At 42.7% G+C, this 16,900-nt stretch overlaps 1 protein-coding gene across 2 annotated transcripts in view; it reads left to right on the top strand.

Moving 5' to 3' along the window:
* ERMP1 (endoplasmic reticulum metallopeptidase 1) overlaps positions 1 to 16,900 on the top strand; it is a 128,039-nt gene that overhangs the window by 29,859 nt on the left and 81,280 nt on the right. For both annotated transcript variants that reach the window (XM_029613903.1, XM_029613896.1), the window contains exons 2-4: positions 1,457 to 1,758; positions 6,882 to 7,009; positions 8,148 to 8,253. In XM_029613903.1, coding sequence (XP_029469763.1) covers positions 1,457 to 1,758; positions 6,882 to 7,009; positions 8,148 to 8,253 — 536 coding nt within the window. The remainder of the gene's footprint in view (positions 1 to 1,456; positions 1,759 to 6,881; positions 7,010 to 8,147; positions 8,254 to 16,900) is intronic.

The raw sequence follows: 16,900 nt of genomic DNA, 5'->3' as shown, positions 1-16,900 counted from the left end.
CATGCTATCTCACACACACACACACAGGATTTCAAACACACATGCTTGCTTGCTCATTCACTCTCTCTCCCTCCCTCCCCGGAACTAGCGGCAGCAGCAGCCTCCTCCTTCATTTTCAGCCCTCGCGGAGAAAGGAGTCCCATCGGCTGTGGGGGTTGACATTGTTCTTCATTTTTCTGCGAGCCGTGCTGCTCATTCCTCAGATGCGCCTCTCTTCTGTTCTTCGGGTCGACGCTGACCACACTAGCATGGTCTCTTCTTCCTGCGCACGCACCCACTGCTCACCACTTCCTCTTCCGGGCAGCGGGGGTGGGAAGAAGAGAGCATGCTGGTGCCGCTGACTCCAGCTGTTCTGCCGCGTTCCGCTCGCACTGACAGCATTTTAAGCCCGGGCGGAGGAGGACCGGGGAGCAGCTGGGTCAGTGGGGGACCGGGAAGTGTGGTGACACACCTGCGTGTTCTTGGCGACACACTGGTGTGTCGTGACACACCGGTTGAGAACCACTGGTCTGGACTAGTCCGTGGTACTACAGGAACGAAAATTAGCAGGTAAGGAATAATGTTCTTATATCGTAATACCTCTGTATTGCTCCATGGTACAACTGCACCTAGAGTACTGTGCGCAGTTAGCGGAATATGTAAATCAAATCGGAGAAAATATTTTTTCACTCTGTGCACAGTTAAGCTTTGGAATTTATTGCTGGAGGAAGTGGTAAAAAGGCAGTTAGCATAGCTCAGTATTGAAACGTTTTGGACAAGTTCCTAGAGGAAAAGTCCATAAATGAACTCTGTAGATTTGGGGAAAGCCATTGCTCGTTTCTAGGCAAAAGCAGTATGTAATCTTTCTACTATTTGGGATCCTGCCAGGTGCTTGTAATCTGTGTTGGCCACTTTTATAAGAAGCTGGATACTGGGCTTCATGGTCCCCTAGTCTGATCTAGTGTGATGGTTTTCTATGTTCATGCTGCCTTTTTGGCTAAAACTAATACTATGCCCTGCCACCGGCCTCCTTTTTATCTACTCCTTGTTAGGGGACTTGAAACACTGGATCCTGGCCAAACCAACAGGATTAAACCTTCAGTTAAAAAAAAAAAAAAGTACAGCAGATTGTTTCTATATAATTACCTTGAGCTGCTGAATAAATGCAGTGCTTTAGGAAGTGTAATTAAGTGGTGAAACCTGTTTCCAGTGTGTTCGTGCTGATTTGATATCCAGTCTTTGAGAACCATAAACTGATATCATCTTTTCATACATTTGATCTAATCAGTTTAATCTGTATATTTTGGTTACCCTACATAACTTGATGTAATTGCTTTTTTTTGGGGGGGGGGGGGGGGGATAGGGGTGGGAAGGAGGAATATTTGAGGACTATATTTGAAAACCACTTTGGATAGAATAACTGAAATCAGTAGAAATAACTTTAAAATAGTGGGGATTTTTTTTTTTTTTTTTATAGGGAGTATCTTGAACATGTGACCAGCATTGGCTCCAGGCCTGTTGGGAGTCCAGCAAATGAAGTCCTCACCGTCAACTACCTCCTGGAGCAGATTAAGCGGATTGAGGCAGCAAGCAGCAAGGTGCACAGGTTGTCCGTGGATGTACAGAGGCCCACTGGCACCTTCAGCCTGGACTTCCTGGGTGGCTTCACCAGCTACTACGACAACATAACCAACATTGCGGTGAAGCTGGAGCCCAGAGGCGGGGCTCAGCATGCTGTGCTGTCCAACTGCCATTTTGATTCGGTAGTGAACACTCCAGGTACGTGCCCGATGTCGCGCTTTCTCCTGTGCTTTGCTAGCTGCAGAAGGGGCTCCCTTCTGTGTTTTGGCTGGGTTTGATATATTTAACAGAAGGTGACATTTTTGAATATGTTGGGCTAATCTATTCTATAGAGTCGGGACTGGAATATACTCTCCAGTGCACTCCCAACCCCAAATTGTATGCAAGTGCAATTTTTGGGTACTGAGCTTTTAGGTAAATGCAAACTTTTGAACATCATGATGCAAAATAAAAAGTTTCTGGCAGAGTACTTGGAGTGAAACTTCCAGTGTGGGCTCTTGTGACCTTGCTGTAGCAGGATAAGGTCATTCTTGCAGCTCTGAAATTAAATTTCACTTGCTTGCACGAGGTAGTTAGGATGTGTTGTGTTTCTTCAGCAGTTGCTGGCTCAGGTTGACTGATTCCTACTTATTTGGTGCAGCCGGTGAAGGCACAGGCACTGAGGTGTGCGCTGAAAATTTCCATTCGTGGTCATCAAGCTAATTGTGCTGCCTGAAGAGGTTTTATTTCCTCATTATAAATGAGCATAAAGCACAGGCATGTAACCAAGAAAAAAAAATCCCAGAGGGAAAAACTGAAAACATATTAATATGATTTGATTTATTTGTATGTGTTGGAACACATACTTGAAATTATGTGGGTGAGATGATTCTCGGGATGAATTTGCTGTTGAATTTAAAACCCAAAAGGAAAGTGATCCTGTTTCCTCCAAAGGGTGAGGTTTTGTTTTCCTTCTCCTACCCAGGGTGCAATCGCAAATTTTTAAATCCTTGTTTTGTGGGTCTCATTGGGATGAAAATCTGTGTGGGTGGGGGGGTTGCCATTCTCTCACTCACATTGTGACCGGAGTGTATTGATTCCTCATCCCCCTTATGCTAGATCGATATATAGATCAGGCTTGAATCAGAGGTAGATCAGCACATTTTCCTTGCTGCTTTCCTCCCTTGCCATGGCACACTCACTGTGAAGATGGGATAATAAACAATTACTGACTGCAGAGAGATGCTTTGGGGGGTTTTTTGTGTCGTTCTCTTTTTTTTTTTTTTTAGTCCTATAAGGAGGAAATGTGTTTTTTCTAGAAGATGTGAAGTTTGCTTTCATGGGTTTCAGATAGAAAAGAGAAGTCCAGAATATGGGTGGGGGAAAAACATAGCCTTTTGTTCTTCCTAAGCAGGGCCCCCCCTGGCAGCTGCTGCTGGTGTGGCTTCAGATGTAAGTGGATGAATTGCATGCTTCTGACTGGGAACCCTTTAGACCTGCCCCAAAAACAGAGATCTGGATCTGTGTGTAAATAAATATGAAGCTGATGAGCAAGTGGAGTTACATATTGTAGTAATCAAGAAAAGGGGCACGGCTGGCTGCTTTTGCCAGATGTTTCACTCGGCCAACAGTAGAAGGGTGTGGGAACATCTTGGCTGAAACATACCAAAGAGAGTGAGAGCCTATAGTTTTCTGAAAAATGCAGGTTTTTCTTTGCAGCAGGGTTTGTTGCCAGTATATTATTTGAATTAGATTTCAACTGGATCCCAAGAGTTGGTGGTATACATGGGACAATATCAAAAGAAAAATATTTGAACCATATAATAACAATAATAAACAGATGTCTGTAAATATTTTGATTGACTAGTTACAGATACTCATCTAGAACGGATTTACTGCTGCTAAGGGTGGAGCATTTATCCCTGACTTCTGTTAGATGTCCTAAGCCAAGAATATCACATAGCAGAATTCACAGCCTCTCCAGCTAGTTAGCAATAAACACCTAATGCAGTAGGTCAGTAAATGGCCATTGAGCAGTGATTGGGTAGGAGGTATTGTCCTCAGGCTGAGTTGATGCCTGTGAATCGGGAACTTACTGGTCTGAAGCTTTATTCTTATCATTGACTTTTACAGCATATTAGGAAAATCACTTTGCCTTCATACACCCAAAAGTAATTAAATAGGAGTGATGTCATTTAAAAGGAAAACCCAATAGAAGTAGCACAATGTCTTTTGGATATTGAATAAGATGGTCCTATATTGAAGAGAATAATATCCTACATAACAATCAACACTGTTTTAGAAAAGGTCACAGTACAGAATCCTTGCTAATGTCATCATTCGATTCAATCATTAGAGGCTTTGATTCCAACTCCAATTACATATTGGTATTACTTGATATCTCAGCTGCGTTTGATACGCTAAACCATGATATTCTACTTTCCACCTTATCGCAGATTGGCATTACAGGTCTTGCCTTACAATGGTTTTCCTCTTTTCTAACCAATCGTAAACAAAGAATTACAGTAGGTCCTTATCATTCTGACTGGTACTCCACTAAGACAGGTGTACCACAAGGCTCTGCACTTTCAGCTCTATTGTTCAACCTCTATTTACTACCTCTTTGCCGTCTTCTTGCTGGATTAGACCTTAACTTTAAAATTTACGCAGATGATATACAGTTTACTATACCTTTTACAGATTCCTGGACTCAAACCTTTTCCCTATTACATCTATATCTATCAACAATAAAAACATGGCTTTCCCACAACAGGTTGAAATTAAACACAAATAAAACAGAATTAATTTACTTATCAACTGTACCTGACTCAATCCATCAACCACCATCAACTTTCACTTTCCAGAATCAAACCATTAACATAAAACCTCATGCAAAAAACTTGGGTATAGTAATAGTCTAGACTTACAATGACTGACCACATATCTGAAATTGTAAAAAAATCTTTTTACAAAATTTACATGTTAAAAAAGCTTAAACCACTTCTTCTTCCGAATGATTTCAGATTGATCACCCAGGCTCTAATCCTATCTTCATTAGACTATTGTAATTCACTGTACCTCGGCTTACCTCAATCCACTATACAACCTCTACAGTTAATACAAAACGCAACTGCCCGAATGTTATGTAATGTATCCCGGAGAGACCACATCACCCCTATTTTACAATACCTGCACTGGCTTCCAATTTCATATCGTATAACGTATAAAATTTTGTCTACAATACACAACCTACTCTACATTACTAACTCTATCTGGTTATGTTCATTATTAAGAAACTACAGACCGACTAGACAACTCCGTTCCCTTGACAAATGCATTTTAGAAGTACCATCAATAAAATCCGTTAGTTTAGCTCTGACTCGTAAACAAGCATTCTCTGTAGCCGGCCCAATACTGTGGAACTCAATCCCAGAACACATCCGACTGACAGCTAACCATACAGAATTTAAGAAACTATTAAAAACCCACCTTTTTACCTGTGCATACAATTTATATTAAAGTTTACCATATTACATTATGATTGTCAATATAGAAACACATAGAAATGACGGCAGAAGAAGACCAAACGGCCCATCCAGTCTGCCCAGCAAGCTTCACACATTTTTTCTCATACTTATCTGTTTCTCTTAGCTCTTTGGTTCTATTTCCCTTCCACCCCCACCATTAATGTAGAGAGCAGTGATGGAGCTGCATCCAAGTGAAATATCAAGCTTGATTAGTTAGGGGTAGTAGGGGAAGTAACCGCCGCAATAAGCAAGTTACACCCATGCTTATCTGTTTTACCCAGACTATGTTATTCAGCCCTTATTGGTTGTTTTTCTTCTCCCCTGCCGTTGAAGCAGGGAGCTATGCTGGATATGCGTGTAGTATCAGTTTTTCTTCTCCCCTGCAGTTGAAGCAGAGAGCTATGCTGGATATGCGTGTAGTATCAGTTTTTCTTCTCCCCTGCAGTTGAAGCAGAGAGCTATGCTGGATATGCGTGAAGTATCAGTTTTTTTCTTCTCCCCTGCCGTTGAAGCAGAGAGCTATGCTGGATATGGGTTGAAAGTGAAGTATCAGGCTTATTTGGTTTGGGGTAGTAACCGCCGTAACAAGCCAGCTACTCCCCGCTTTGTGAGTGCGAATCCTTTTTTCCACATTTCCTCTTGCTGTTGTAGCTTAGAGCGATGTTGGAGTCGCAGTAACCATGTGTATGTTTATTGAATAAGGGTATTATCTCCAGGCAGTAGCCTTCATTCTGGCGAGCCACCCACTCTTTATTGACGGCCTCTTGATTTTATGGATCCACAGTGTTTATCCCACGCCCCTTTGGAATAGACAATATAATTGTCTATTCCAAAAATTTTAATTTGTTTGTATTTACGTATTGCTTAATTATGTATGTGTGATTATGTAAACCGCCTAGACGGATAGTTCCCTACCCATTGTGCGGTATATAAAACTTTTAAATAAAATAAATATTAAGAGGGGTGAGCAAACCTGTTTTCCTTGGGGCCACATTTGTAGCTCTTTCCTGCTTTGTGGGTGGTAGGGGCGCATCCCTACCTAGAGAAATGAAAAGGAGGGAGGGGTCTCTCTCACAACGTCCCTATTACCTCCACTGGGAGAAATGAAAAATGGGTTGGAAGTTTTGGAGACACCAAACACTCCAGAGAAAAGAGCAGCTGTTTGGGTGTGTTCTGTGGAGAGCATTTCTTTAGAATTTAATCATATAAAGAAAAAAAAAATAGTTACTTGATATTGGCACCAGGCTTAGCATAAGTGACCTGTGGTGGGGTCAGAAAGAATGCACATATACCCAGCACATGGCTCTGATTTATCAGTCCTCTCAGCACTTTCTGGCCCTGTAACCCCCCTACGATGCTCTGCTGCCACTGCATCTTCTCCGCCTGCCACATGGAGTCGTGATGTTCCATAATTAGCCGCTTGCTGTCTTAGGTGATGCATTACATGAGCCCGGCTGTACCTTGCTGCCATCCCCTGCTCCCTGCCAGCAACATCTGACAAGACCCAAAGTGTCTGTTTTATGACGTGTAGTGACACTTGCAACCCAGGATGTTGTTGGATGTTGGTGGCAGAGGGATATGGCCTCAGAGCTACAGTGTGTTCCGTGGGCCAGAAGATGAAAGGGCTTCATGGGCTGGATTTGGCCTATGGGCTGTAGGTTCTCATCTTTCTGTTAAATGTCTTCTTGTTAGCAATATCCAAAGGTCATCTTGTACTATTTCTGTTGAGCCTCATTAGAGTCAAAGCCATGAGCCGAAAACAACTGCAGATCAATCTTTTTGTAAAATTTCTTTTCCATATATCCTCATTTTCAGGTGCCAGTGATGATGCTGTGAGCTGTGCAGTAATGTTGGAAGTTCTGAATGCATTATCCAGATCATCTGAGACCCTGCAACATGCCATCATATTTCTGTTTAATGGTGCCGAAGAGAACATTTTGCAGGTAGGATGAAACTTTGTAGCACTGGTTTGGGGGCTAGGAGGAAGATGAATGTCCGCTCAGAGAGAGATGTGGAAGGTTTGACTTGAAAGTCTGTGGCTGTAGAAGTTTTTACAAGTGTTACATTGCATAACCACCTAATAACAAAGAACCCTACAATTAGTTTTAAAAGCAAACTGTAATTACACCTTAAGATAGGACTCTGTACAAAATAATTACGTACATGTAAGATGAATCCCTGCCCCCAAAGAGTTTAAAGTGTAGGTATGTGCATCAGTTAGTGGGAGAAAGTGACTTATTCAAGGTCATAAAGAGTGTTAGTAGTTGAAGCAAGACTTTAAACTTTGATCTCATGAGTCCCATGTTACTCTAACCTACTTCTCATCTATTGTCATGTGATGGTTTAGTTGTTCTAACTCCTAGATGGAGAATCTGTGGGTTTTTGTTTTATTTTTAAGCAAGAGGTCTAATCCTGCTTTGGCCATAGTTGCAGTATCAGGTCTCCACTGAGGGGGTAGCAGGGTGTTAATTGCCCACCTCTCCTGTACTGCACTGTTATTAAGTCAGCCCAGAGGCCAAGAAAAAGCTGTCTTCAGACCCTACGCTTGGACCTGCGCCCAAAATTCAAATGCAGATGATCATAGATTTTGTGGCAGAAGAGATGGGGGATGGAGAGTCTGGAATTACCAGGTTGGCATCATCCATTTTCATTTGGAAGGTTGTGCCTCCTGAGTGCGTATTGAACTGACCGGTTTGGGTCCTCTCCGATGGATACAGGCTGCGAGAGGTATCTCAGTTGCGCCTGTAGCTATGATTGAAAGTCGTTAAAGCCTAAACAGGCTCTGCCACCTTCCTCCCTCCCCCCCCCCCCCCCAAACTCCTCTAGTACTTTTCACTGCCTGCCTTTGCAAGGAGGATGTGGTGTGATTGAAATGGCAGCATGCTGGCTCCTTGAAGAGGGGCAGATACTGCTGCTCTCAAGTTTCAAATGTGTTTATTCACTCACCTCTAGGGAGTACATGTTTACTGGTTCTTTAAATGACGGTGGACTTTGGTACCTAAAGCTGTTTAAAGATGTTTGATTTGCACCACTGTGTGTCCCCCCCATCTCTTCCCCCCCCCCCTCTTCTTCCTTTTCAAGGCTAGTCATGGCTTCATCACGCAGCATCCATGGGCCAAGCTGGTTCGAGCCTTTATTAACTTGGAGGCAGCAGGCGTAGGAGGGAAGGAGCTTGTGTTTCAGACGGGTAATGATTTACATATTCCTCTTTAATACAAACACTGCATGGCAGTGTGCAGCTGGGATTTCTCTTGTTTTCAAAAATGTGTAGTTTTACCCCCCTTTTAATATCGTGTGTTCAGCTCCATCCCTTGTGGAAAGCAGAAGAGGAAAAAAAAGGAAGCTTTCTTCATCATCGTGTTTTAAAAAAAAAAAAAAAAAAAAATCTTCTCATCACTTTTACTCAGTGGGAGGTTTGTACTGAGCTATATATGCAAAAGTTTAGCTTAGTCTCTGGTTAACCATACAAACCAGGGCCGGTGCTTCCATTAGGCAAACTAGGCAGTCGCCTAGAGCCTCAGCATTTTGGGGGCACCAAAATCCCAGCAGCACGAGGCACAAAGGGATGCGGTCGGAGCCAATACTGCCAAAGAAAGGCGCGCTGTGTTGGAGCTACTGCTGGTGGAAGGAGGAAGGTCTGTTCCGGAGTTTAGTTGAGGGAGAAGGGGGGGCACATGACTGAAGATTCACCTAGGGTGCCAAATACTTTTGCACCGGCTCTGATGCAAATGTATAACTCATTCAGCTGTAGCATACATTAACCCCTAGATTTATCAAAATTCTATAAATAGAGCAGAAATAGCGTCCGTGATTTAAAAAAAAAAAAAAAAAAAAGGGGGGGGGGGGCATGGTTAGGCTAATTTCCTTGTTTCCGCATCGCATAGGTAATTTCCACAAGGTACGATCGCACCCGCGCTATTTTTCGCTTCATGCACTGATTAATATACTGTACATCGCAGGCATATTACTCGGAAAAGGTTGTGAGAGAAAGCCAGCCTTTACATAGGCTATCAATGTCACTCTCTATTTATACCACTGTAAGAGAGGGCACTTTTAACTCTGAATGGGGTGGGGTAGTTTTAGGGCTGGTGGTTTTATATACATAGGTAAGCAGTATGAATAGGAAAATACACATTACTGAAGATTTTCTGTCATTTGGGAGTTGATTTGCAGCAAATCTTCAGTGATTTATACTTTCCCGTTCATACCGCCTACTATGTATGTAAACCATGCCGCCCCCTCTTACAGTGGTATAAATAGGCATTCAATATCTGTCTCTCTTTCTCTAAGGCCCTTTGTGTTGAAGCAGAGATTGTTTGGGTTTTTTTTTTTTTAGGAGCCATATGTCTATCCTGGAGAAAACTGGAGTCTTTGTAGGTGGTGGTACTTTTGGGTCAGCACATTCATTAACTTTCCAAGACCACATAGGTCCCTTCTCCAGATAGACGGATCTGAAAGAAAGCACCCATTGTCTTGAAAGTTCATTGCCACACAATGGGGCAGATTTTATAAATCTGCGCACACGCGTACTTTTGTTCGCGCACGGGATATTTCAATAGATACGCGCGTAGCCATTAAAATCCGGGGTCAGCGCGTGCAAGGCTGCCCAAAATCGGCAGCCTGCGCGCGCTGCGCAGCCTGCCTCCATTCCCTCCACTCCGAAATCGGAGCGGCCTCGGAGGGAACTTCCCTTCGCCTAACCCACCCCCCCCCCGGCCCTATCTAAACCTCCCCCCTACCTCTATCACGAAAGTTACGCCTGCTCGAAGCAGGCGTAACTTTGCGCACGCAGGGCCGGCTGCCGCGCTCCATGTTCCGGTCCGGGGGCTGGTCCAGGGGCCGCTGTCACGCCTCCGGGCCGCAACCACGTCCACGGACACACCCCCGAAACGCCACGTCACTCCCGGCACGCCCCCCGACACGCCCCTCCGTGCAAGCCCTGGGACTTGCGCGCGTCCCGGGGCTTGCGTGCGCCGCCGAGCCTATGCAAAATAGGCTCGGCGCGCGCAGGGGGGGGGGTTTGGGTGTAGGTTTTCGGGGGGTACGCGCATATCTTATGCGCGTACCCCTTTGAAAATCTACCCCAATCTTTGTGTAATTCTTATGTGAGTCCAACAGAACATAACATATAAACTTGCAAAGAGTGCAGCTAATGGATATTGATTTGCCATGCTGATCTGCAGCACTTTCAGGGTACATACAGTCACTGCTATTGCGTTGGATATATTTGCTTTACATCAGTTAACATGATTTCAGTTTTCTTTTTTAGGAAACTAGGAAATTAAGCCAGTTTGGGGATTGGTTTTACTCCTATGATAACAGCTGCATAATGGATTGGGAGAGAGCATTTTCCCCATGTTTATAATGATTTGAGAACTTAATTGAATATCACATTTCTTTCTTTTGCTGACCTTTAGCCTTGCTTTTCTCATTGTAGGGATATCTGAGCTGGCCAAATTTCTTGTGCCATATTAAGGACCATTTTTAATTTAATTGCAGGTAAAATTAGAGCAATAGGCCTGCAAGTCAGTTTGCTTGCACAGTTTTGAAATAGTTCATCTTTTAACCAAGGGTTTAATTTCCCTGCAGCTTTTGGAAAGAATTTGCCACAGAAGAAATGGGGCAGGCAAAAGCATTAGGGGGACTTTCTGTCATAAGTATTTAGAACTTCCCGCCGTGGCGGTCAAAAAGGCAAACAATGTTAGGAATTATTAGGAAGGGAATGGCAAATAAAATGGAGGATTTCATAATACCTCTGTATCGTTAAATTATGAGATTGCACCTTGAATACTGTGTGCAGTTCTGGTCGCCGCATCTCAAAAAAGTTATAGTTGCACAGAAAAGCTACAGAGAAGGATGACAGAAATGATAAAAGGGTTTGGAATGGCTCCCTTATGAGGAAAGGCTGAAGAGGTTATGGTTGTCCAGCTTGGAGAAGAGACTGCTGAAGGGGGATATGATAGAGGTCTACAAAATCATGAAAGGATTTGAATAGGTAAATATGAATCGTTATTTAATCTTGTTGGATAATACAAGGACTAGGAAGCATTCCATGAAGTTACCAAGTAGCACATTTAAAACAGGAGAAAATTCTTTTTCACTCAACGAACAGTTAAGCTCTGGAATTCATTGTCAGAGAATGTGGTTAAGCCAGTTAGTGTAGCTGAGTTTCAAAAAGGTTTGGATAAGTTCCTGGAGAAGTCCATGAATTGCTATTAAATCAATAGGAAATAGCCACTGATTGTTGCCGGCATTAGTAGCATGGGATTTATTTATTTGTTTTTCTATACCGATGTTCATCGAACATATCCCACTGGTTTACAGTGTAACAGAGGAGTCTAATAATGTAGACTTTTTGTTTTACATTGAAACATTTTAACATTTTGCATTGGACTTTGTAATGGGAGACTTCAATTACCACCAAATTACTTAAAAAACTTTATTAAAGTTCCAACGAGAAGAGGTAAATCAGTATACAGATGGCAACTCCATGGGTTAAATGGAAGAGATATTACAGCGGTCCCCCGACACGGTCCCGTGTTTCGCTAGGCTGCATCGGGAGGGACCAGCACGAAGGTTATTATCTAGACATAAAAATATATATAAAAGTCACTATACATAGATGGTGAAACGGGTGTACATATAATAGCAAACTGTACACATACCTTCTAGCAGTAGTCAATGGAGCGTGAACGCCCTCACATTTGACAATCATTTAAAGATGAGAAAAGGCGCGAAAGCAGACAGTCTCGCGAGAGCTGTCAAAGGAAATCACAACAGCGACTCAGTCGAACAAATACCACTCGATATCCTTGTTGAGTCCTTTCGGGGAAACCGTGTCCAAAGTGAAAATCCATTTCTGTTCCCTTCGACCCAGAATCTCTGAGAAGTCACCACCCCTAGTGGGACGGTGAACCACCTCGAGAACTGAGAAGGAAAGATCAGAAACGGAGTGGCCGCGTTCCGACCAATGTGAAACCAGGGGTTCATCTAATCTACAAAGACGTATATTTGAGCAATGCTCTATCATCCGAGTCTTGAGCATCCTGGTGGTCTTCCCAACATACAGGAGTGGGCAAGGACATTTTATAACATAGACAACTCCTTTTGTCACACAGTCAGAGTCCACTCGTACTTTAAAAAGACGGCCAGTAAGGGGATGCACAAACCCGGAGGATTGCTCAGTGTGACAACACATGCTACAGTGTCCGCATGGCCGCATGTGATTTCCTTTGACAGCTCTCGCGAGACTGTCTGCTTTCGCGCCTTTTCTCACCTTTGATTGTCAAATGTGAGGGCGTTCGCGCTCCATTGACTACTGCTAGAAGGTATGTGTACAGTTTGCTATTATATGTACAGCCGTTTCACCATCTATGTATAGTGACTTTTATATATATTTTTATGTCTAGATAATAACCTTCGTGCTGGTCCCTCCCGATGCAGCCTAGCGAAACATGGGACCGTGTCGGGGGACCGCTGTAATATCTCTTCCATTCAACCCATGGAGTTGCCATCTGTATACTGATTTACCTCTTCTCGTTGGAACTTTAATAAAGTTTTTTGAGTAATTTGCTGGTGACAAAATTTATCCTGCACCAGTGTACTTTGATACTTGCGGATGTGCAAGGTTTTTTGCTTCTTCTTCTTTTAGACTTCAATTACCCCAATATTGACTGGGTAAATGTATCATCAGGACACGCTAGAGAGATAACTGGATGGAATAAATGATAGCTTTATGGAGCAATTGGTTCAGTAACCGACGAGAGAGGGAGCAATTTTAGATCTAATTCTCAGTGGAGCACAGGACTTGGTGAGAAAGGTAACGGTGGTGGGGCAGCTTGGCAATAGTGATCATAATATGATCAAATTTGAATTAATGACTGGAAGAGGAACAGTATGCAAATCCACGGCTCTCGTGCTAAACTTCCAAAAGGGAAACTTTGATAAAATGAGAAAAATTGTTAGGAAAAAACTGAAAGGTGCAGCTACAAAAGTAAAAAATGTCCAAGAGGCATGGTCATTGTTAAAAAATACCATCCTAGAAGCACAGTCCAGATGTATTCCACACATTAAGAAAGGTGGAAAGAAGGCAAAACTATTACTGGCATGGTTAAAAGGGGAGGTGAAAGAAGCTATTTTAGCCAAAAGATCTTCATTCAAAAATTGGAAGAAGGATCCAACAGAAGAAAATAGGATAATGCATAAACATTGGCAAGTTAAATGTAAGACATTGATAAGATAGGCTAAGAGAGAATTTGAAAAGATGTTGGCCGCAGAGGCAAAAACTCACAGTAAAAACTTTTTAAAATATATCCAACGCAGAAAGCCTGTGAGGGAGTCAGTTGGACAGTTAGATGATTGAGGGGTTAAAGGGGCACTTAGAGAAGATAAGACCATCGCGGAAAGATTAAATGATTTCTTTGCTTCGGTGTTTACCGAAGAGGATGTTGGGGAGGTACCCATACTGGAGAAGGTTTTCATGGGTAATGATTCAGATGGACTGAATCAAATCACGGTGAACCTAGAAGATGTGGTAGACCTGATTGACAAACTGAAGAGTAATAAATCACCTGGACTGGATAGTATACACCCCAGAGTTCTGAAGGAACTAAAAAATGAAATTTCAGACCTATTAGTAAAAATTTGTAACCTATCATTAAAATCATCCATTGTACCTGAAGACTGGAGGATAGCAAATGTATCCCCAATATTTTAAAAGGGCTCCAGGGGCGATCCGGGAAACTACAGACCGGTTAGCCTGACTTCAGTGCCAGGAAAAATAGTGGAAAGTTCTAAACATCAAAATCACAGAACATATAGAAAGACATGGTTTTAATGGAACAAAGTCAGCATGGCTTTACCCAAGGCAAGTCTTGCCTCACAAATCTGCTTCACTTTTTTGAAGGAGTTAATAAACATGGATAAAAGTGAACCGGTAGATGTAGTATACTTGGATTTTCAGAAGGAGTTTGACAAAGTTCCTCATGAGAGGCTTCTAGGAAAAGTAAAAAGTCATGGGATAGGTGGCGATGTCCTTTCGTGGATTGCAAACTGGCTAAAAGACAGAAAACAGAGAGTAGGATTAAATGGACAATTTTCTCAGTGGAAGGGGGAGTGCCTCAGGGATCTGTATGGGGACCCTTACTGTTCAATATATTTATAAATGATCTGGAAAGAAATACGACGAGTGAGATAATCAAATTTGCAGATGATACAAAATTGTTCAGAGTAGTTAAATCACAAGCAGATTGTGATAAATTGCAGGAAGACCTTGTGAGACTGGAAAATTGGGCATCAAAATGACAGATGCACATAGGAAAAAATAACTCATGTTATAGTTACACAATGTTAGGTTCCGTATTAGGTGCTACAACCCAAGAAAGATCTAGGCGTCATAGTGGATAACACACTGAAATCGTCTGTTCAGTGTGCTGCGGCAGTCAAAAAAGCAAACGGAATGTTGGGAATTATTAGAAAGGGAATGGTGACTAAAACAGAAAATGTCATAATGCCCCTGTATCGCTCCATGGTGAGAGCTCACCTTGAATACTGTGTACAATTCTGGTCGCCATATCTCAAAAAAGATATAATTGCGATGGAGAAGGTACAGAGAAGGGCTACCAAAATAAGGGGAATGGAACAGCTCCCATATGAGGAAAGACTAAAGAGGTTAGGACTTTTCAGCTTGGAGAAGAGACGGCTGAGGGGGGGATATGATAGATGTTTAAAATTATGAGAGGTCTAGAATGGGTAGATGTGAATTGGTTATTTACTCTTTTGGATAATAGAAAGACTAGGGGGCACTCCATGAAGTTAGCATGTGGCACATTTAAAACTAATCGGAGAAAGTGTTTTTTCACTCAACGCACAATTAAACTCTGGAATTTGTTGCCAGAGGATATGGTTAGTGCAGTTAGTATAGCTGTGTTTAAAAAAGGATTGGATAAGTTCTTGGAGGAGAAGTCCATTACCTGCTATTAATTAAGTTGACTTTGAAAATAGCCACTGCTATTACTAGCAATGGTAACATGGAATAGACTTAGTTTTTGGGTACTTGCCAGGTTCTTATGCCCTGGATTGGCCACTGTTGGAAACAGGATGCTGGGCTTGATGGGCCCTTGGTCTGACCCAGTATGGCATGTTCTTATGTTTGTAACATTTTGCATTGAAACTTTGTAACATGCGTATCAATTGGTCTGTGGGTAGTCATAAGTTATAATAGAGGTAGAGAAAATCGTTAAAACTTGGCATCAAGTGTAGTAAGAAAGCTTGGGTTTTTGGGGTTGCTCACAATATGTGGTTATGAGGTTCTGTGGTGGGTGGTGTGGGAAGGGGGGGAGGGGTGTGTGTGTGTGTGGGGGGGGGGGGGGGGGGGTGGTAGTTGGATATGCTTTTTTGAAGAGCCATGTTTTAAGGTTCTTTTTGAATGATTGGGTTGTGGGGTTGAGCCTAAGTTGGGGGGGTTGGCTGTTCCAGAGTGGTGGGCCTGCCACTGTTGGGGATCGTTCCCTTGTTGAGTGTATAGTGCTTTGTGTATGAGTGTTAGAACTTTGTATTGAATCCTGTGTGTGATGGGCAGTCAGTGCAGGTTTTTGAGGATTGGTGAGATGTGTTCAGATTTTTTGGTGTTAGAGAGTGATCTTGCCGCTGCATTTTGGAGCAATTGAAGTGGCCTGAGGGTGTTGGATGGGAGGCCCAGGAGTAGGGCATTACAATAGTCGAGTTTGGAGAAAAGCAGTGCTTGGCGTACTGTTCTGTAGTCATGGGCATAGAGAAGTGGTTTGATTTTTTTTTTGAGTATTTGCAGTTTGAAGAATCCATCCTTTATTGATTTGATATGATTCTTCATGTTGAGTTCATTGTCAATGAGTACACCGAGATTTCTGGCTGAGGAGGTTATTCTGTCATCTATTGCAGGTGCTGGGTTGTTGTCTTTGAGGGTTGAGATGGTCTTGTTGATGTGAAGTATTTCAGTTTTGTTGTGGTTGAGGTTGAGGGACATTTGAGAGAGTAGTTATTTTCAGAAGGTGGTTGTCCCAGGTTTTTAGTGTGTTTGTGAAAGTTTCTTTTATGGGGAGGAGAGTCTGAATTGTCTGCGTATAGGAAGAAGGTTAGATTTAATCTGGTTAGAAGATGTATTTGTTTGGGTACTTGCCAGGTACTTGTGACTTGGATTGGCCACTGTTTGGAAACAGGATTCTGGGCTTGATGGACCCTTGTTCTGACTCAAAATAGCATATCTTATGTTCATAAGAGTTGTGGACACTCATTAAAAAGCAACAAAACAAAAAAAAAACCTTTTGAAGTTCTGGCTCATCAGTAACTGCTGCAAAAAGTATATTGTGAAGACTAAAACTGTGAAGGATTTCAAAGGGGCATGGGATAAACACTGTGGATCCATAAAGGCTAGAGGATGGGAATGAAGAGAAGAGGCATGGGAGTGGCTTGCTGGAATGGTGGCTGCTACCTGGTGATTACTACCCTTACTCAATAAGCCTTCACATGGTTAATGCAACTCCAACATTGCTCTCTGCTTCAAGGGCAAGGGGAAATGTGGAAAAGAGGATTTGCATTCAGACAACATCCAACAAGGACTGAACTGCACAGTCTGGGTAAACAAATAAGCATGGGGGTTACTTGTTTGTTGCAGCAGTTACTACCCTAAACCAATTAAGCCTGATACTTCACTTTGAATGCATATACAGCGTTGCTGTCTGCTTCAATGGCAGGGGAAATGTGGAAAAGAGGATTTACATTCAGACAACATCCAACAAGGCATTGATCTGTGCAGGCTGGGTAAACAAGCATCGGAGTAACTTGCTTGATGCGGCAGT

This window comes from Rhinatrema bivittatum, chromosome 1, assembly GCF_901001135.1.
Source record: "Rhinatrema bivittatum chromosome 1, aRhiBiv1.1, whole genome shotgun sequence".
NCBI classification, from domain to species: domain Eukaryota; kingdom Metazoa; phylum Chordata; class Amphibia; order Gymnophiona; family Rhinatrematidae; genus Rhinatrema; species Rhinatrema bivittatum.
The sequence above is the reverse complement of the archived record's forward strand: the minus strand, read 5'-3'. Positions and strand labels throughout refer to the sequence as shown.